Source organism: Trematomus bernacchii, unplaced genomic scaffold (genome assembly GCF_902827165.1).
Source record: "Trematomus bernacchii unplaced genomic scaffold, fTreBer1.1, whole genome shotgun sequence".
Classification (NCBI taxonomy): domain Eukaryota; kingdom Metazoa; phylum Chordata; class Actinopteri; order Perciformes; family Nototheniidae; genus Trematomus; species Trematomus bernacchii.
In genome coordinates this window covers 13450583-13471886 of record NW_022987698.1, presented here as the reverse complement: position 1 = coordinate 13471886, position 21304 = coordinate 13450583, and the positions used below count along the sequence as shown (strand labels likewise).

Genomic DNA, 21304 nt, shown 5'->3' with positions numbered 1-21304 from the left:
TTGATATACCTCACTGTACATCAAGTATTGGTCGTATACAGTTTAATGCATTTAGTATCTTTTGATTGTTATTGATCATAGTGAACAAAGACTTCCTGTCCATTTTTAGGACTTACTCATAATTGACTTAATTTCTCTGATAACTCAGACCTGATCGAAAGATCGAATTGTTTATCCTTGTTTTCCAAAAGGTTTTCTTAAATGTCACACTTTTCCTGTGATACTTTTTTGTCTCACTACACCTTGTGTGTTGTCCAATATACTAACTACATGGAGAATTGTTTTTTGTATCTCTTTGATTGATCAAAGATATTAATTGTCCTTTTTATGGACATATTTGGACCTTCCCTCACTTTCTGTGATAATTGACAATTGTTCTGTTTTAAGATTAAAATGTTATTCTTTCATAATGAAGGGTTTGTTAAATGTAACATTGTCACAGTTTTACTCTGACAATCTTACATTTAAAAAATCTATTGATTATTAAAACGACGTGACCAGTTGTAAGGTCAGTTTTTATAAAAACATGTTTGTTAGCCAACAGTGAATGTTTTACTGTTCCCTCAAAAAGTGTAAATTGTGTGTCTTTTGTAAAGACGGTTGTCCCTCTACTCTCTGTGAGTACAGTGTCTTGTAGAAATCTACAAGTTGTTGTTGTTGTGATGTATCATCACCTTTAGATGAAGCATTCATGATTTATTTTTGCTCATTGTGCTTTTTGAATAAACAAAAATTGCCAGCTGAAAATGTTGTTCTATAGTTAGTTTTTCCTTACACTTGCCCTTGTTATGATAGAAACTTGAGTTTTATTGAATTAAATAAGAGTTCTCTATAACCATCCACCCATTGTAAGACACAGTATTTGTCTAAGCTTAACACACAATCCATCCATCACTTATAACCACTTTGCATAGATGTCGCTGGGTTGGTAACTATTAACACATTTGGGTAATTTAGAGTTGCTTGTTAAATTAGACTGCATGTCTTCGAGCTGGGGGAGGAAGACAGAGACCTTTGAGGAAACTCATGAACCTACAGGGAGAACAATACATCTCTTCAAATCAAAGTTTCAGCAGGTTCAGACCTAGAACCCTTTCACTGAGTTACAGTGCTAACTGCTGCACCATACCGGTACATTTTCAGCTGGTTTCACTCAGATTATTCATGAAATTAGGTCAGTTTTTTTCTAAAGTCATCAACTGAATGAGACAATGTATATTCTAAAATATTATTGGCGGAAAGAACGTTTTTTTATGAACTGTAAAGTGTGGTTGTTTAATGTAAAAAATGTAAATGAAAACGTTTCTACTTCAGAGACAGAAGACATTGTATCTGATGTGATGCATAATGAGGCACACTTCTATTGTTCCTCCAGTGAAAGGACAGCGTGTGGGAAACCAGAGGAACCTCACTCACAGAGCCCTGTGGGACAAAAGATCTGTGCCCTATAGAGACAGATTCAAAACACTCTGGATCTCAGAAATGCTACATTCTTAATCTGTTTAATATCATAGATTAATATCTAAGTGAAGTTTTTCCTACCACGATAAAAACTGCTTGACAAAGCCTTTTGTAATGTATAAGAGTCTGTTAGTGAGCCTACTTGTAAAACTAGATTGTTTTTGAGAATTTAAAGTACAAAATATTGGTCTTGTCTCAGGATGACTATGTTGTTCTACTTTGCAACCGATTACAAGTCACTGGAAAACAGAACATTGTTTACTTTGATTACCAACAGGTCGCTGTTTTTTAGACAAATGATGACCACAGCCAAGTATCAGATGTTGACCTCAGGGTTTATGGTTTACATGAACTATACAGGAATATTTTATTATAAATGACTGATGGTATGTGATATCCGCCAAGGTTTACAACACCTACACTTTTGACATTATATACGAATGGAAATATTTATGTTTGAGTTGTACAAGTAAGGTGAATTAGTATACACATAATGAATGATCTAATGGTCCAAGTGTAAAATGGACAATCAATACATCGGTGTGGTTTTGGTCAAACAGAATAATTTGTGTTAATAGACAGAGTGTGGGAACTCTCAGGAGATCACAGTTTAGCATGATTATCGACCTAAACCCCACGAGCAGCAGATTATTCTCTAAAGGGATTTGGCACACTTCAGGAAGCAGCTGCTTCAACCTCCCAAACTCATCTAAAAAGCAGAACTCTTGAACAAGTTGCTAATGATAAAATACAATGTTGAATTGAAGGTCTAAATGTTTCAATGATTAATAAAAGTTATCCTTATCATTTTAGAAATAAATGTAGTGGACTCATCATTAAAAAGCCAGCCAATGGCGTGGTTTCCCTCCAGATGGTGGGTGACGTCCGGCTCTGTTTCTACCACCACACACGTCCAGTATCAGTCACAAAGGCTCCATTCAAAGACCTTTTGTTGTTCACTGATCACAGCATTCAGAGTCAGTGTGAGAAACTGAGACCAACTTTCTACCCACATAAGTCAAGAGAGTGTGCTACATCTGGAGATAAGCACGTCAGTGTGTACTTAAGTCTTATTATAACATAACATAATTCAGTTTGTAATATAGATGTTTTATTATTGTAAAAGTTTAAGAAAAAAGAGAAAATGTATTAAAGGACAATTGTATCTGATTTTATAATAAATAAAAGTGAGGATAAACTACATGAGTGGCACTTAAAGTAATAATGCAAATATATATTTCTACTAATTATTGAGTGTATTTAAACATTTATACAGACAATTTAAGCAAAGATGAAATTAATTGTTGTGTCCCACGTGTGTGATGAGATGATGAGCGTGTGCTCAGTCAAAGTCATTGATCCCAGCATCAGGCAGCAGATCTGCTCTCTACAGGGTCACCACTTTCCCAGATTCACACAGAGCTCTGTGAGTCTCTCTCCATCACCCCCCCAGTCCCCCACCTGTTCCCCTGGGATCTAACCATTGCCCTCATTTCAATAAAACCATCAGGCATGTGGCATCATTTATTGTGTCACCAAGCTTTCTGATTGGCTGAGACTGTGAGAAAGTGCAGTCAGACCCAGACCCACACATTCATATGGAGATGTGGGACTATAAATAGGAGGGATGAAGCCAGCAGAGATCAGATTCTCTCTACAGAGACCTCTACAGCACAGAGATCCAGACATGGCACCTACAATCACTGCAGCAATGACCAACTCTCAGGAGCCTCACACTCTGACCCACAAGGTAAATTCAAGATTTCAATATTGTCATTCAGATGTTGTCTTTGCTCATGCCAAATCTAAATTCCATAAGATTATTAATGACTTCCCTTTTCTTTCTGCAGCTCAAAAAGCCTCTGGTGGAGAAGTTACGCAGAGAGCGAATCAACAGCAGCATTGAGCAGATCAAGTCTCTCCTGGGTCCAGAGTTCCTCAAACAGCAGCCAGACTCCAAGCTGGAGAAAGCAGACATCCTGGAGATGACAGTTTGTGTCCTGAGACGACTGCAGCAGCAGAATGAAAAGCAGAGAAGACTGCTGAACCACGTCAACAAGATGCAGTGTTCCTCTGATAAGAACCTGAGAGAGGCTGACTTCTCTCTGCTGAGCTCCACAGTCCAGACCAGCATCACCAAAGAGAAGAGTCCAGTCAACAGCGTCCCCTGGAGGCCGTGGTAGACCCCTACAGACTGGAGTTACTACCAGACAAACTGAGATGACCATATTGGTCAAAGGTTACTGGAAGTGAATTCTTCTGAATTCTGAAATGTTATGAACTTCTTCTTCTGTTTGTACAGAAGGTTGGTTTTGTTTGTTTTCTTTTTGCAAGATGACATGTCCTGAGGAAATGACAACAACTATATCTTTCAATTTAAGAAAGAGAACATCTTGTCATGCATGTTGCATGAACCAAATCTGATTGTATTTGCAATTATAATTTGAATACACTGTACTTCTTGTTTTGGCAGATTACAGTGCTATGGTTAAATGTGTGTAATCTTTTGGTTGTTATTGATCATTTTGATCAGAAACGTTGCCTGTTCTTTTTATGGAAATATTTTCACAACAACTTTGTTTTGATGATAATTGCTCAAAACTGATCTGTTGCAAGATCCAAATATTTATCCTTACTTGTAAAAGGTTTGTTTAATATCACAATTGTTCTGTGATTAGTTTACTACTCACTGCACGCCATGTGTTGGTGAATGTATGAAATGTGAATATTTGTTGTCTTTTGATTGTTTAGATTAAAAGAAACGTAACTGACATTTTATTATAGAGGACTTTTCCTCACTTTATGTATAAAACATTATCTGTGTTAGATTCTACATTGTTCTCCTTTTATTTATAAAAGGTGTGTTTAATGTCACAATGTGACAGTTTTACAGTGGCAATATTGTCCTAATATTTAATCATTCAATATTATTTAATGGTTATAAAAAAGGATTTGACCTGTTGCAAGGTCAGTTTTTACAATTTTGTTTTGATCAAAATTGCAATTGAAATTGAGTACTGTGTCCTCAAATATTGTTATTCGCTTGTCTTTTATAAAGACGGTTGTTCCTCTACTCTGTGTGAGTACCATGTCTTGTAGAAAATACAAGTTGTTGTTGTGCTGTATCATCACCTCTATTGGGCTTTCATATTTAGGTTGTTGATTGTGCCTTGTTGAATAAACAAACACTGCCAATTGAAAATGTTGTGTTCTCATTGTTTTTACTTTTCAACAGTTTTTACCCTTAATTGATGAATAAAACTACATTTCAAAAACAGTAGTTCATTATTCATAACACCTGCTAAGTTTAAACTTAAGCATATGAATGTGGTTCAATCGATGACTTTAGTGAAGGATCTTTAATACAATATCAATGTTTACATGGAGTTAGTCAAGTCATCAGACTAAATGTGACAACAAACTAAAACACTTTCTGCACCATGTGTTTTGATTATTGTCGGTTATAGGTGTTATAATGATAACACCTAAAGGTTTAACAATGTTCTCTTTAAAGAAGTCAGATGTTTCTAATGAGAGGCTAAATAAGACACTTTTAGTTGATTTTGCACAATTAACAAATAAAAAACATTACAGAAATGATAAACTATATACAAGGCTTTAAGATGCTTTACATCTCACTGAGATTATTGAAAAGCTTCCACCTAAATAATGTTAATAGATTTAAAATGTTTAGGAGAATAAAAGATTGTTGTACAGATTATTATATGACTTCATAATAGTGACGGCATTACAACAACGTGTCTGGAAGGGTTCACAGCCGATGTTCTTCTCACTGTTAGTTGTTCCTCTTAAGCGGCTATATTTGCAATGTGTTTAGTTTCAAATCTCTCAATGTAGATATTTAATGAAAGCTGCTACTTATAGATTTATTTCTTAAAAACTACTTCAAAATTGTAGACCGTTGACGAGACATGGTACTTTCTCAAACTAATACGGCTTTCGTTTCTTCCATATAATGTTTTAACATTAAACATTAACACTGCACTATAGTAGTGTTACCAATCCCGCTTCAATCACATTAGTATGCATAAAAAAGTGACAGGTCACACCTTCTAAGTCCCGCCCCCTAATTATGCTAATGAGCCCCTTTGATATGCTAATGAGCCCCTTTGATATGCTAATGAGCCCCTTTGTTCGAAGTGTTATCGCGTATAGGTGTTACATCCCCCCGGTAGCCCCCACCCCCCTCAGCCAGCCCCCCTCCCCCTCACATACAGGTGTTACATCCTCACCGGTAGCCCCCACCCTTCTCAGCCCCCACCCTTCTCAGCCCCCACCCTTCTCAGCCCCCACCCCGCTCAGCCCCCACCCTCTCAACCCACCCCCTCCTTACAGCAGGTTTCACATCCCCCCTGTCGCCCCCACCCCCCTCCTCAGCCCCCACCCCTCTCAACCCCCTCCTCCTCCCCCCTCCTGTCCGGTCGGCATGTTCGTTACAGTTTAAATCTTCCGAGGCAGAATTAGAAAAGTGCCGGTTAAAGGTCTTCTATGTTATTTAATGAGCTTTGAAACAAACTGATATGATTCGATATTAAACCAACTAATTATAGTAGATTAATTAACTATTCAAAAACGTGTACAGTAATTTACAATAACACGGGAATAATAAACGGACTGCTCTCCCCCTCCTGACAACACGACAGTATCAAAGTCGCGGGTCCAATAATGAGTGACTCGACAGTAAAACTAAAACATATCTATAAATAGTTTAGGTAGTTTGAGAGGTAAATAAAATAGCTACGTGTGATATCTGAAGAGTGTGTTTTGTTCCGCTCACCGCATGCAGAGATGCATGTCGAATAGTCCGCAGCATCGGATCTCCCCCCGTCAGCAACAGCGGGTCTCCCCCGTCAGATTAGACTTTACTAGCGTTTATGTCCATGCGCAATCAGCCCCTACAGGACATCTTTTGTCTGTCACACACACTATTCTTGTATGTCGCATAAGTGGTGTAGCTGATGCTGTATTGCGCTAAAGGGGATATCATTCTGAGAGATTTCCCTCCACACACACACACACACACACACACACACACACACACACACACACACACACACACACACACACACACACATACCCGTATTCCCCTCCTACTCTGCCTTTTTTTTATTTTAAATAAGAGTTGGGTTAATAACTAAGGAGGCTCTCTTGAAGTGTACGGATGGTGAACTAATGTTTAATTACTATACTAACTATAAGGGCCTCTCTTATAGAAAGGAGGGGTAATCTGGTAATAAATGCAACAAAGTCTCTCTGAAGAGGTTGGCAATAAATTAAAGATCTTAATGATCCTGGGGTATTTTGGTTTTTTCTTTATGTTTAATTACATCACCCCTTAATAAAATAATCCTTATATGAAGTTATATGTGTCATCTTTCCTGAAACTGACGTGCTGTCCGCTTTACAAACAAGTTATCTTTCTGCTTCTTCACCCCTGAATTTTCCTCCCCCGTCCCTATTACTTCAGCCATCACAACAGCAATCAAGTCAGATCTGTGAAATTAAACACCTCTTCCCAAAGCGTGACTTCCCTATTGGGGGAGTGGGGCAGTAGGGCCTAACCCGATTTGGCCAAATATACTAACATGCAGAACATATGGTATGTTTGAAAAAAGACTAACCATCTATCCAGTTCAAGCTGTCTTTAAGATGTGACATTGCGCTCTGACTTTTTCCCGTAAAATCGTGACAAACTATTACTTACTAAATTTGACCTCATACTGCTTGGTTGAAAATGATAGATGAGCATTTTACCAACAGATCAACGCGCAATCAACCCATATTTGAGGATTCTCAGTGCAGGCACTAACAGGAAGCTGCTGTGCATTAGTGGAGAGTCCTCTGAAGGCAGCTGTTATTTCATTCACACACTCATCTGCTACCTGCTGACTCCTCATAGTAAGTCTAGCCAAGTCAGCTGTTAAGTTGTCCATACCATCGCTTGATAACTGGTAACTTTTGATTGACAGTCCAGCCATGGCAGCTGCCAACTCGTCCATATAATTCTTAAGAACGTGGTGACAATACTACAAAAAAGTGTATATATTAGGTCAGTTAACCTTGAAGAGCTAAACAGTTCAAGTGGTAAGTAACTAAGTATTTGCAATGAATAAACATAGAAATGATCACTGTCATATTATATAATCACTTAATATGGAGATAAGTAAAACTGACACAGACAGTTTAAACTGCTTGTTAAAACGCTATTGCTTATTGTGTTTTCTCAGCACACTAACATAAATAAGGATGTATAATATAAAAAACTAGAAAACGATATAGTATTTTCAAGTCTTACTTTAGTATGGTAAAATTAAGAATAAGTCACATTAAAGTGTGTCATGATTTTCCGTAAAAAAGTCAAGTATAGTTTGTCAAAAGAATATGAAAAAATCATTTTGTAGAGTAGTATGTTGAAAATCTCAGTGTTTAACTGAACACACCTACATGTGATAACGCCTCGAACAAAGGGGTAATTAGCATACAAAGGGGGGTCACTAGCATCAGTGAGGGGAAAGGTGCTACGGGAATGAATTTTGAGGAGGGGGAACTTGTAAGAATTTCCAGCTTATGAAGACAATTATATGGTACCCGTCCTTACAGCTAAACAAATCCTATGCCAGGTAATCAACAGACCACAAGAAGCACAAAAAGCCCCAGAAAGGATTACATTCAGAGCTAATAATGGTGAAACCGAAGAAGAAGCAAAGCAGATTATAATCGTTGCGGGTGAAAGGATAGAGAATTTGCAAGTGATGTTAATGCACTTATCTGATATAAAAAATGCATTCATTTACTTCCAAGAGACCCCTAAACATCTAGTTGGGCAATGTGAATTGAACGATAAACCGATCACTGTAAATGAAACGCGGAGAGAGGCAGCAGTGCAAATCGTTAAGTCTATTACCTTGTATGCACTACGACATTAACTTGGTCAAATGTAATATGTCTTTCTGAAGATGTGGCGAATGGTGTGTTTTTCAATTAAACAACCATAACAAATGAAAATGTGTTTTATTTTTGCTTTCATATATAGTAATAGTATTAACTCCTCTGACTAGACTGTACTAAAATAAGACGTTTCACTGTTAAATAAAAATGGAAGTAGAAAATCGAGATAATGATGAGGCTCGTTATGTATCCAGTAACTATGAACAGCAGTTTGAAAATGTTATTTAACCCTTTAACTCTAATTGACAAATCTAAAATAGCCTCTAGCTTATCTATAAGTTTGTGATTTTAACACTTATTCACTGACACAAGGCAGATTATGGCTTTTTTCTCTTGCCAAGATACTTTTAGACACACTCTGAGGTATGCAAAACCTTAAAACTAGAAAATGAAGTACATTGTCTGATTAGATTTTTTCGTAAAGACTGTTTCTCTAAAAGGCAAGTTTGTGATTTTTAACACTTATTTACTGACACAAGGCAGATTTTGACTTTTTTTCTCTTTTCATGTGTTACCAAGATACTTTTTAGATACACTTTTATGTATGCAACACTTAACAAAGGGGTATAATATGAAGTACTTTGTAAGGGAATGGGGGTTTCTTTAATACCCCTTTTTTATTTCTAAAAAACACTTGTACAGTTAAATAATGTAGGTTTTTCTCTGATATTCTAGTTATTTTCAGCTACCAAGATACTTTTGTTGATACACTTTTACGTAGGAACATTTGGCAACTGGTAGAATGTCAATTATTTTGTAACAAAAATGTATTTTCTTAAAGACTGTGACTCTAAAAGGGAAGTTGGTGATTTTAACACTTCTATTTTTCCCCCGTTGTCTTTCACTTACTGTTTTGATACAGTTTTATGTATGACAACTTTACAACTGGTAGAAAGTTAAGTACTTTTTCTTTCATATTATTTTAACACAACATTACTTTTTTCATATTTTTCAACATACTGTGATATATATATATATATATTTTTTCTCTCCATTATATTTTGATGTGGCGAATGGTGTGTTTTTCAATTAAACAACCATAACAAATGAAAATGTGTTTTATTTTTGCTTTCATATATAGTAATAGTATTAACTCCTCTGACTAGACTGTACTAAAATAAGACGTTTCACTGTTAAATAAAAATGGAAGTAGAAAATCGAGATAATGATGAGGCTCGTTATGTATCCAGTAACTATGAACAGCAGTTTGAAAATGTTATTTAACCCTTTAACTCTAATTGACAAATCTAAAATAGCCTCTAGCTTATCTATAAGTTTGTGATTTTAACACTTATTCACTGACACAAGGCAGATTATGGCTTTTTTCTCTTGCCAAGATACTTTTAGACACACTCTGAGGTATGCAAAACCTTAAAACTAGAAAATGAAGTACATTGTCTGATTAGATTTTTTCGTAAAGACTGTTTCTCTAAAAGGCAAGTTTTTGATTTTTAACACTTATTTACTGACACAAGGCAGATTTTGACTTTTTTCTCTTTTCATGTGTTACCAAGATACTTTTTAGATACACTTTTATGTATGCAACACTTAACAAAGGGGTATAATATGAAGTACTTTGTAAGGGAATGGGGGTTTCTTTAATACCCCTTTTTTATTTCTAAAAAACACTTGTACAGTTAAATAATGTAGGTTTTTCTCTGATATTCTAGTTATTTTCAGCTACCAAGATAATTTTGTTGATACACTTTTACGTAGGAACATTTGGCAACTGGTAGAATGTCAATTATTTTGTAACAAAAATGTATTTTCTTAAAGACTGTGACTCTAAAAGGGAAGTTGGTGATTTTAACACTTCTATTTTCCCCCCGTTGTCTTTCACTTACTGTTTTGATACAGTTTTATGTATGACAACTTTACAACTGGTAGAAAGTTAAGTACTTTTTCTTTCATATTATTTTAACACAACATTACTTTTTTCATATTTTTCAACATACTGTGATATATATATATATATTTTTTTCTTTCCATTATATTTTTGAATATACAGCAAACTCCTGGACTACTATCGTCACCACCATTGTGGACACCCACATATTGCAGTACTACTGCTGCTGATGTTACTCCTGGGGCCAAGACGTCTCTGTTTCTGAACATAGTGAAATCGGAGTTGGTTGATATTCTGGAGAGGGTGCTGCATCGGTACAGAGAAGAAATCTGCAATGGATGTCGAGTCAGCCACCCCAGCCAGAGGCAACACGATTGTCTGAATGACATTCCAGAATATTTCTTCAGAAACAATTGCAACGCGTTAATGAAAAGACTTTGGCTCGCCGACTTCATTACTGTGATTGACCAGAGTCTTAATGATAAAAACATTTACACGGCTGAATGGAGGATCCAAGGCGCTTCGGAGGCTTTTCTGCACAATCTCAAAAACTGCAGACGCCTTAAGGAGAGACTTGAAAAGATCCATGCCGAGCTGGATGGAGAAGAAGAAGACTAATAACCAGCGGTTGATTGAAGCCAGGGATTTTTATTTTATTTTTTTTCCGATACTTTGACTTTTCTTTAAAGTAAAATTTAAAAAAAGGGATAACTACTATGGAAAACAATCTGTATATATTTATCAGAATGCAGTCAATACCTGTTTAATAAGTGTGTTGTTGATGACGATTGAAAACAGAATGAGTAGTGATCCCCGTGTAAACAGAATGGCTGAAGTTTGTAAACTAGAAGACATTTTGGATATCGTTCATTCTGGCAGTACTATTCCGGGTCATTGGGAAACGATTGTAAACGAAACATTTAAAGTGGTACTGGAATCTTCATTTTCCGAAACATTCTGTAACATTAGTGAAGTCATAGTATAGTTTGACAGAAAGATCTTGAAAAAGTCATGGCATTGTGTGTTGAAATGGTTTTGAATAAACACATCAGTATTTAAAAAAGTAAAATTGTATCAAGTGCATCAGACAACTCAAATTACTCCATTTGAACCATATTTATAAATAAGTAAAGAATGGTCATAGTATATAGCAGGGCTGTTTAATAGTTTTCTGTGTTCTGTGTTTTGTGTGTCAGTGTGTCAGTGTTTCTGTGTTTCTGTGTTTTTGTGTGTCAGTGTTTTCAGTGTTGCAGTGTTTCAGTGTTTTGGGTGTCAGTGTGTCAGTGTTTTGTGTTTCAGTGTTTCAGTGTTCTGTGTTTCAGTGTTGCAGTGTTTCAGTGTTTTGGGTGTCAGTGTGTCAGTGTTGCAGTGTTGCAGTGTTTCAGTGTTTTGTGTGTCAGAATTTCAGTGTGTCAGTGTTTCAGTGTTTCAGTGTTTCAGTGTTTTCAGTGTTTTGTGTTTCAGTGTTTCAGTGTGTTTGTGTTTCAGTGTTTTCAGTGTTTTGTGTTTCAGTGTTTTTTGTGTTTCTGTGTTTTTGTGTTGCAGTGTTTCAGTGTTTTCAGTGTTTTGTGTTTCAGTGTTTCTGTGTTTTTATTTGTGTTTCAGTGTTTTTGTGTTTCTGTGTTTCGGTGTTTTTGTGTGTCAGTGTTTTCAGTGTGTCAGTGTTTCAGTGTTGCAGTGTTTCAGTGTTTTCAGTGTTTTGTGTTTCAGTGTTTCAGTGTTTCAGTGTTTTTTGTGTTACAGTGTTTCAGTGTTTTGTGTGTCAGAGTGTCAGTGTTTACAGCCTTTCTTTGCTCTGATCAATCCCCAGGGATCCTCCCCTGGAAGGAATATAGCAGGATGAGAGAAAAACATTTAAAAAAAAACGTATCTTAGAAGTGGCTATAACATTTGATGCAATTCTAAAAGATAGTCAGATTCCTAAAAAGTTACAAACGGATGCTGGAAAATAATTATTTAACAAGATTTTTGAAGCCTTGCTGAAGAAACAAATAATTATTTTCCAGCATCCGTTTGTAACTTTTTAGGAATCTGACTATCTTTTAGAATTGCATCAAATGTTATAGCCACTTCTAAGATACGTTTTTTTTTAAATGTTTTTCTCTCATCCTGCTATATTCCTTCCAGGGGAGGATCCCTGGGGATTGATCAGAGCAAAGAAAGGCTGTAAACACTGACACTCTGACACACAAAACACTGAAACACTGTAACACAAAAAACACTGAAACACTGAAACACTGAAACACAAAACACTGAAAACACTGAAACACTGCAACACTGAAACACTGACACACTGAAAACACTGACACACAAAAACACCGAAACACAGAAACACAAAAACACTGAAACACAAATAAAAACACAGAAACACAAAACACTGAAAACACTGAAACACTGCAACACAAAAACACAGAAACACAAAAAACACTGAAACACAAAACACTGAAAACACTGAAACACAAACACACTGAAACACTGAAACACAAAACACTGAAAACACTGAAACACTGAAACACTGAAACACTGACACACTGAAATTCTGACACACAAAACACTGAAACACTGCAACACTGACACACTGACACCCAAAACACTGAAACACTGCAACACTGAAACACAGAACACTGAAACACTGAAACACAAAACACTGACACACTGACACCCAAAACACTGAAACACTGCAACACTGAAAACACTGACACACAAAAACACAGAAACACAGAAACACTGACACACTGACACACAAAACACAGAACACAGAAAACTATTAAACAGCCCTGCTATATACTATGACCATTCTTTACTTATTTATAAATATGGTTCAAATGGAGTAATTTGAGTTGTCTGATGCACTTGATACAATTTTACTTTTTTAAATACTGATGTGTTTATTCAAAACCATTTCAACACACAATGCCATGACTTTTTCAAGATCTTTCTGTCAAACTATACTATGACTTCACTAATGTTACAGAATGTTTCGGAAAATGAAGATTCCAGTACCACTTTAAATGTTTCGTTTACAATCGTTTCCCAATGACCCGGAATAGTACTGCCAGAATGAACGATATCCAAAATGTCTTCTAGTTTACAAACTTCAGCCATTCTGTTTACACGGGGATCACTACTCATTCTGTTTTCAATCGTCATCAACAACACACTTATTAAACAGGTATTGACTGCATTCTGATAAATATATACAGATTGTTTTCCATAGTAGTTATCCCTTTTTTTAAATTTTACTTTAAAGAAAAGTCAAAGTATCGGAAAAAAAATAAAATAAAAATCCCTGGCTTCAATCAACCGCTGGTTATTAGTCTTCTTCTTCTCCATCCAGCTCGGCATGGATCTTTTCAAGTCTCTCCTTAAGGCGTCTGCAGTTTTTGAGATTGTGCAGAAAAGCCTCCGAAGCGCCTTGGATCCTCCATTCAGCCGTGTAAATGTTTTTATCATTAAGACTCTGGTCAATCACAGTAATGAAGTCGGCGAGCCAAAGTCTTTTCATTAACGCGTTGCAATTGTTTCTGAAGAAATATTCTGGAATGTCATTCAGACAATCGTGTTGCCTCTGGCTGGGGTGGCTGACTCGACATCCATTGCAGATTTCTTCTCTGTACCGATGCAGCACCCTCTCCAGAATATCAACCAACTCCGATTTCACTATGTTCAGAAACAGAGACGTCTTGGCCCCAGGAGTAACATCAGCAGCAGTAGTACTGCAATATGTGGGTGTCCACAATGGTGGTGACGATAGTAGTCCAGGAGTTTGCTGTATATTCAAAAATATAATGGAAAGAAAAAAATATATATATATATATCACAGTATGTTGAAAAATATGAAAAAAGTAATGTTGTGTTAAAATAATATGAAAGAAAAAGTACTTAACTTTCTACCAGTTGTAAAGTTGTCATACATAAAACTGTATCAAAACAGTAAGTGAAAGACAACGGGGGGAAAATAGAAGTGTTAAAATCACCAACTTCCCTTTTAGAGTCACAGTCTTTAAGAAAATACATTTTTGTTACAAAATAATTGACATTCTACCAGTTGCCAAATGTTCCTACGTAAAAGTGTATCAACAAAATTATCTTGGTAGCTGAAAATAACTAGAATATCAGAGAAAAACCTACATTATTTAACTGTACAAGTGTTTTTTAGAAATAAAAAAGGGGTATTAAAGAAACCCCCATTCCCTTACAAAGTACTTCATATTATACCCCTTTGTTAAGTGTTGCATACATAAAAGTGTATCTAAAAAGTATCTTGGTAACACATGAAAAGAGAAAAAAGTCAAAATCTGCCTTGTGTCAGTAAATAAGTGTTAAAAATCAAAAACTTGCCTTTTAGAGAAACAGTCTTTACGAAAAAATCTAATCAGACAATGTACTTCATTTTCTAGTTTTAAGGTTTTGCATACCTCAGAGTGTGTCTAAAAGTATCTTGGCAAGAGAAAAAAGCCATAATCTGCCTTGTGTCAGTGAATAAGTGTTAAAATCACAAACTTATAGATAAGCTAGAGGCTATTTTAGATTTGTCAATTAGAGTTAAAGGGTTAAATAACATTTTCAAACTGCTGTTCATAGTTACTGGATACATAACGAGCCTCATCATTATCTCGATTTTCTACTTCCATTTTTATTTAACAGTGAAACGTCTTATTTTAGTACAGTCTAGTCAGAGGAGTTAATACTATTACTATATATGAAAGCAAAAATAAAACACATTTTCATTTGTTATGGTTGTTTAATTGAAAAACACACCATTCGCCACATCAAAATATAATGGAGAGAAAAAATATATATATATATATATCACAGTATGTTGAAAAATATGAAAAAAGTAATGTTGTGTTAAAATAATATGAAAGAAAAAGTACTTAACTTTCTACCAGTTGTAAAGTTGTCATACATAAAACTGTATCAAAACAGTAAGTGAAAGACAACGGGGGAAAAATAGAAGTGTTAAAATCACCAACTTCCCTTTTAGAGTCACAGTCTTTAAGAAAATACATTTTTGTTACAAAATAATTGACATTCTACCAGTTGCCAAATGTTCCTACGTAAAAGTGTATCAACAAAAGTATCTTGGTAGCTGAAAATAACTAGAATATCAGAGAAAAACCTACATTATTTAACTGTACAAGTGTTTTTTAGAAATAAAAAAGGGGTATTAAAGAAACCCCCATTCCCTTACAAAGTACTTCATATTATACCCCTTTGTTAAGTGTTGCATACATAAAAGTGTATCTAAAAAGTATCTTGGTAACACATGAAAAGAGAAAAAAAGTCAAAATCTGCCTTGTGTCAGTAAATAAGTGTTAAAAATCACAAACTTGCCTTTTAGAGAAACAGTCTTTACGAAAAAATCTAATCAGACAATGTACTTCATTTTCTAGTTTTAAGGTTTTGCATACCTCAGAGTGTGTCTAAAAGTATCTTGGCAAGAGAAAAAAGCCATAATCTGCCTTGTGTCAGTGAATAAGTGTTAAAATCACAAACTTATAGATAAGCTAGAGGCTATTTTAGATTTGTCAATTAGAGTTAAAGGGTTAAATAACATTTTCAAACTGCTGTTCATAGTTACTGGATACATAACGAGCCTCATCATTATCTCGATTTTCTACTTCCATTTTTATTTAACAGTGAAACGTCTTATTTTAGTACAGTCTAGTCAGAGGAGTTAATACTATTACTATATATGAAAGCAAAAATAAAACACATTTTCATTTGTTATGGTTGTTTAATTGAAAAACACACCATTCGCCACATCTTCAGAAAGACATATTACATTTGACCAAGTTAATGTCGTAGTGCATACAAGGTAATAGACTTAACGATTTGCACTGCTGCCTCTCTCCGCGTTTCATTTACAGTGATCGGTTTATCGTTCAATTCACATTGCCCAACTAGATGTTTAGGGGTCTCTTGGAAGTAAATGAATGCATTTTTTATATCAGATAAGTGCATTAACATCACTTGCAAATTCTCTATCCTTTCACCCGCAACGATTATAATCTGCTTTGCTTCTTCTTCGGTTTCACCATTATTAGCTCTGAATGTAATCCTTTCTGGGGCTTTTTGTGCTTCTTGTGGTCTGTTGATTACCTGGCATAGGATTTGTTTAGCTGTAAGGACGGGTACCATATAATTGTCTTCATAAGCTGGAAATTCTTACAAGTTCCCCCTCCTCAAAATTCATTCCCGTAGCACCTTTCCCCTCACTGATGCTAGTGACCCCCCTTTGTATGCTAATTACCCCTTTGTTCGAGGCGTTATCACATGTAGGTGTGTTCAGTTAAACACTGAGATTTTCAACATACTACTCTACAAAATGATTTTTTCATATTCTTTTGACAAACTATACTTGACTTTTTTACGGAAAATCATGACACACTTTAATGTGACTTATTCTTAATTTTACCATACTAAAGTAAGACTTGAAAATACTATATCGTTTTCTAGTTTTTTATATTATACATCCTTATTTATGTTAGTGTGCTGAGAAAACACAATAAGCAATAGCGTTTTAACAAGCAGTTTAAACTGTCTGTGTCAGTTTTACTTATCTCCATATTAAGTGATTATATAATATGACAGTGATCATTTCTATGTTTATTCATTGCAAATACTTAGTTACTTACCACTTGAACTGTTTAGCTCTTCAAGGTTAACTGACCTAATATATACACTTTTTTGTAGTATTGTCACCACGTTCTTAAGAATTATATGGACGAGTTGGCAGCTGCCATGGCTGGACTGTCAATCAAAAGTTACCAGTTATCAAGCGATGGTATGGACAACTTAACAGCTGACTTGGCTAGACTTACTATGAGGAGTCAGCAGGTAGCAGATGAGTGTGTGAATGAAATAACAGCTGCCTTCAGAGGACTCTCCACTAATGCACAGCAGCTTCCTGTTAGTGCCTGCACTGAGAATCCTCAAATATGGGTTGATTGCGCGTTGATCTGTTGGTAAAATGCTCATCTATCATTTTCAACCAAGCAGTATGAGGTCAAATTTAGTAAGTAATAGTTTGTCACGATTTTACGGGAAAAAGTCAGAGCGCAATGTCACATCTTAAAGACAGCTTGAACTGGATAGATGGTTAGTCTTTTTTCAAACATACCATATGTTCTGCATGTTAGTATATTTGGCCAAATCGGGTTAGGCCCTACTGCCCCACTCCCCCAATAGGGAAGTCACGCTTTGGGAAGAGGTGTTTAATTTCACAGATCTGACTTGATTGCTGTTGTGATGGCTGAAGTAATAGGGACGGGGGAGGAAAATTCAGGGGTGAAGAAGCAGAAAGATAACTTGTTTGTAAAGCGGACAGCACGTCAGTTTCAGGAAAGATGACACATATAACTTCATATAAGGATTATTTTATTAAGGGGTGATGTAATTAAACATAAAGAAAAAACCAAAATACCCCAGGATCATTAAGATCTTTAATTTATTGCCAACCTCTTCAGAGAGACTTTGTTGCATTTATTACCAGATTACCCCTCCTTTCTATAAGAGAGGCCCTTATAGTTAGTATAGTAATTAAACATTAGTTCACCATCCGTACACTTCAAGAGAGCCTCCTTAGTTATTAACCCAACTCTTATTTAAAATAAAAAAAAGGCAGAGTAGGAGGGGAATACGGGTATGTGTGTGTGTGTGTGTGTGTGTGTGTGTGTGTGTGTGTGTGTGTGTGTGTGTGTGTGTGTGTGTGGAGGGAAATCTCTCAGAATGATATCCCCTTTAGCGCAATACAGCATCAGCTACACCACTTATGCGACATACAAGAATAGTGTGTGTGACAGACAAAAGATGTCCTGTAGGGGCTGATTGCGCATGGACATAAACGCTAGTAAAGTCTAATCTGACGGGGGAGACCCGCTGTTGCTGACGGGGGGAGATCCGATGCTGCGGACTATTCGACATGCATCTCTGCATGCGGTGAGCGGAACAAAACACACTCTTCAGATATCACACGTAGCTATTTTATTTACCTCTCAAACTACCTAAACTATTTATAGATATGTTTTAGTTTTACTGTCGAGTCACTCATTATTGGACCCGCGACTTTGATACTGTCGTGTTGTCAGGAGGGGGAGAGCAGTCCGTTTATTATTCCCGTGTTATTGTAAATTACTGTACACGTTTTTGAATAGTTAATTAATCTACTATAATTAGTTGGTTTAATATCGAATCATATCAGTTTGTTTCAAAGCTCATTAAATAACATAGAAGACCTTTAACCGGCACTTTTCTAATTCTGCCTCGGAAGATTTAAACTGTAACGAACATGCCGACCGGACAGGAGGGGGGAGGAGGAGGGGGTTGAGAGGGGTGGGGGCTGAGGAGGGGGGTGGGGGCGACAGGGGGGATGTGAAACCTGCTGTAAGGAGGGGGTGGGTTGAGAGGGTGGGGGCTGAGCGGGGTGGGGGCTGAGAAGGGTGGGGGCTGAGAAGGGTGGGGGCTGAGAAGGGTGGGGGCTACCGGTGAGGATGTAACACCTGTATGTGAGGGGGAGGGGGGCTGGCTGAGGGGGGTGGGGGCTACCGGGGGGATGTAACACCTATACGCGATAACACTTCGAACAAAGGGGCTCATTAGCATATCAAAGGGGCTCATTAGCATATCAAAGGGGCTCATTAGCATAATTAGGGGGCGGGACTTAGAAGGTGTGACCTGTCACTTTTTTATGCATACTAATGTGATTGAAGCGGGATTGGTAACACTACTCACTATCTTCAGAAGTGATCTTTTCTGGTTTCCTTTGATGTCAAGTACAATCTATTCACTTTTATGGTTAATTATCTTTAAGGCGGGCTTCACAGACGCAAGTGCACAAGGTCTTCCAAAGGTCCATCTGTAGAGGGGCACTATATTCACAGCAAAGAGAGGGAGTGTGGGAAAACTCTGGAGGACAGAGTTGAGGGTGAACGACGTCCACCAGCAGCCAAGTAATTCTCCAAAGGGATTTGGCACACTTTAGGAAACAGCTGCCCACCAGGAGACCTCCCACATTCATGTATAGAGAACCAGTTCTGATCAAGTTATTGATCAGTAATAAAGCATGATAATTAATGAAAGTTCTAAAAGTATGCCAATGATCGGCAACTCAAAATATAAAATAGTGATTAATTAGGATGATAATTAGGGGACGTTTTCTTTCAACTCAAATTTCAAACACTACAAGTCAGCCAATGGCGTCCTTTCCCTCCAGATGGCTGGTGATGTCAGACTCAGTTTCTGTAACAACACACAGCCAGCATCTGTCAGAGGAGTCCCTTTGTGGAGCATTGACCACACCATACAGGGAGTCAGTGTGGGAAACTGAGCTCAACATGCTACTCAGGCTGACTACAAGGCACGTGTTAAAAGACCACATCTGGACAGATGCATGATAATTAGGGTGGGTTTAGTTCAAGTAACATGAATGGGCATCACACTATTGTCTTACATCTTTAGTTCTGTTTACAATAAAATGAATTAAGTGATTTGATTTTTTTTTTTCAGTGTTTAAAAAAAATATAATGACATATCAAATTAAATCATAAATATAAAATGTTGTGTTTTAAAAGATCAATATTTAATTTTTAACTGAATGAAAGTGCTGACAAATATGAAATATCACATAGCTTTTACACTTACTTTATCCCAGCTCTAATTTAAATATACACAGTAAATAGTTTTCCCTTATGAGTGTGATGAGATGATGAGCGTGTGCTCAGTCAAAGTCATTGATCCCAGCATCAGGCAGCAGATCTGCTCTCTACAGGGTCACCACTTTCCCAGATTCACACAGAGCTCTGTGAGTCTCTCTCCATCACCCCCCCAGTCCCCCACCTGTTCCCCTGGGATCTAACCATTGCCCTCATTTCAATAAAACCATCAGGCATGTGGCATCATTTATTGTGTCACCAAGCTTTCTGATTGGCTGAGACTGTGAGAAAGTGCAGTCAGACCCAGACCCACACATTCATATGGAGATGTGGGACTATAAATAGGAGGGATGAAGCCAGCAGAGATCAGATTCTCTCTACAGAGACCTCTACAGCACAGAGATCCAGACATGGCACCTACAATCACTGCAGCAATGACCAACTCTCAGGAATCACACTCTGACCCACAAGGTAAATTCAAGATTCAAGATTTCAATATTGTCATTCAGATGTTGTCTTTGTTCATGCCAAACCTAAACTCCAGAATAAGATTATTAATGACTTCCTTTTTCTTTCTGCAGCTCAGAAAGCCTCTGGTGGAGAAGTTACGCAGAGAGCGAATCAACATCAGCATTGAGCAGATCAAGTCTCTCCTGGGTCCAGAGTTCCTCAAACAGCAGCCAGACTCCAAGCTGGAGAAAGCAGACATCCTGGAGATGACAGTTTGTGTCCTGAGACGACTGCAGCAGCAGAATGAAAAGCAGAGAAGACTGCTGAACCACGTCAACAAGATGCAGTGTTCCTCTGATAAGAACCTGAGAGAGGCTGACTTCTCTCTGCTGAGCTCCACAGTCCAGACCAGCATCACCAAAGAGAAGAGTCCAGTCAACAGCGCCCCCTGGAGGCCGTGGTAGACCCCTACAGTCTGGAGTTACTACCAGACAAACTGAGATGACCATATTGGTCAAAGATTACTGGAAGTGAATTCTTCTGAATTCTGAAAAATTAAGAAATAGCTGGGTTTTTTGTGTTTTATTACTGAAATATTACATTTCCTGAGGAAATGACAGCAACAACTCAAACTTCAATTTAAGAAAGAAAACATCTTCTCATGTTGCACGAACCAAATCTGATTGCATCTGCAATTATTATTCAACCTCACTGTACTTCATGTGTTGGTAGATTACAGCGCTATGGTAACATTTGTAATCTTCTAATTGTTATTGATCATTTTGATCAGAAACTTTAACTGTTCTTTTTTTAAACATATGTCAAGTTAAGAAAGAGAACATCTTGTCATGCATGTTGCATGAACAAATCTGAATGCAACAGACATTGATATACCTCACTATACTTCAAGTATTGGTCGTAT

At 36.9% G+C, this 21304-nt stretch overlaps 1 protein-coding gene and 1 pseudogene across 1 annotated transcript; both read left to right on the top strand.

Moving 5' to 3' along the window:
- The first annotated feature begins 3088 nt into the window (after positions 1 to 3088).
- LOC117489805 (hairy/enhancer-of-split related with YRPW motif-like protein) lies at positions 3089 to 3644 on the top strand. The gene is made up of 2 exons (XM_034139338.1): positions 3089 to 3211; positions 3312 to 3644. The coding sequence occupies exons 1-2, from the start codon at positions 3089 to 3091 to the stop codon at positions 3642 to 3644; spliced, it is 456 nt and encodes a 151-aa protein (XP_033995229.1).
- A 16638-nt stretch (positions 3645 to 20282) lies between these two features.
- Positions 20283 to 20846, top strand: LOC117489804 (annotated as a pseudogene).
- Positions 20847 to 21304: the final 458 nt, after the last annotated feature.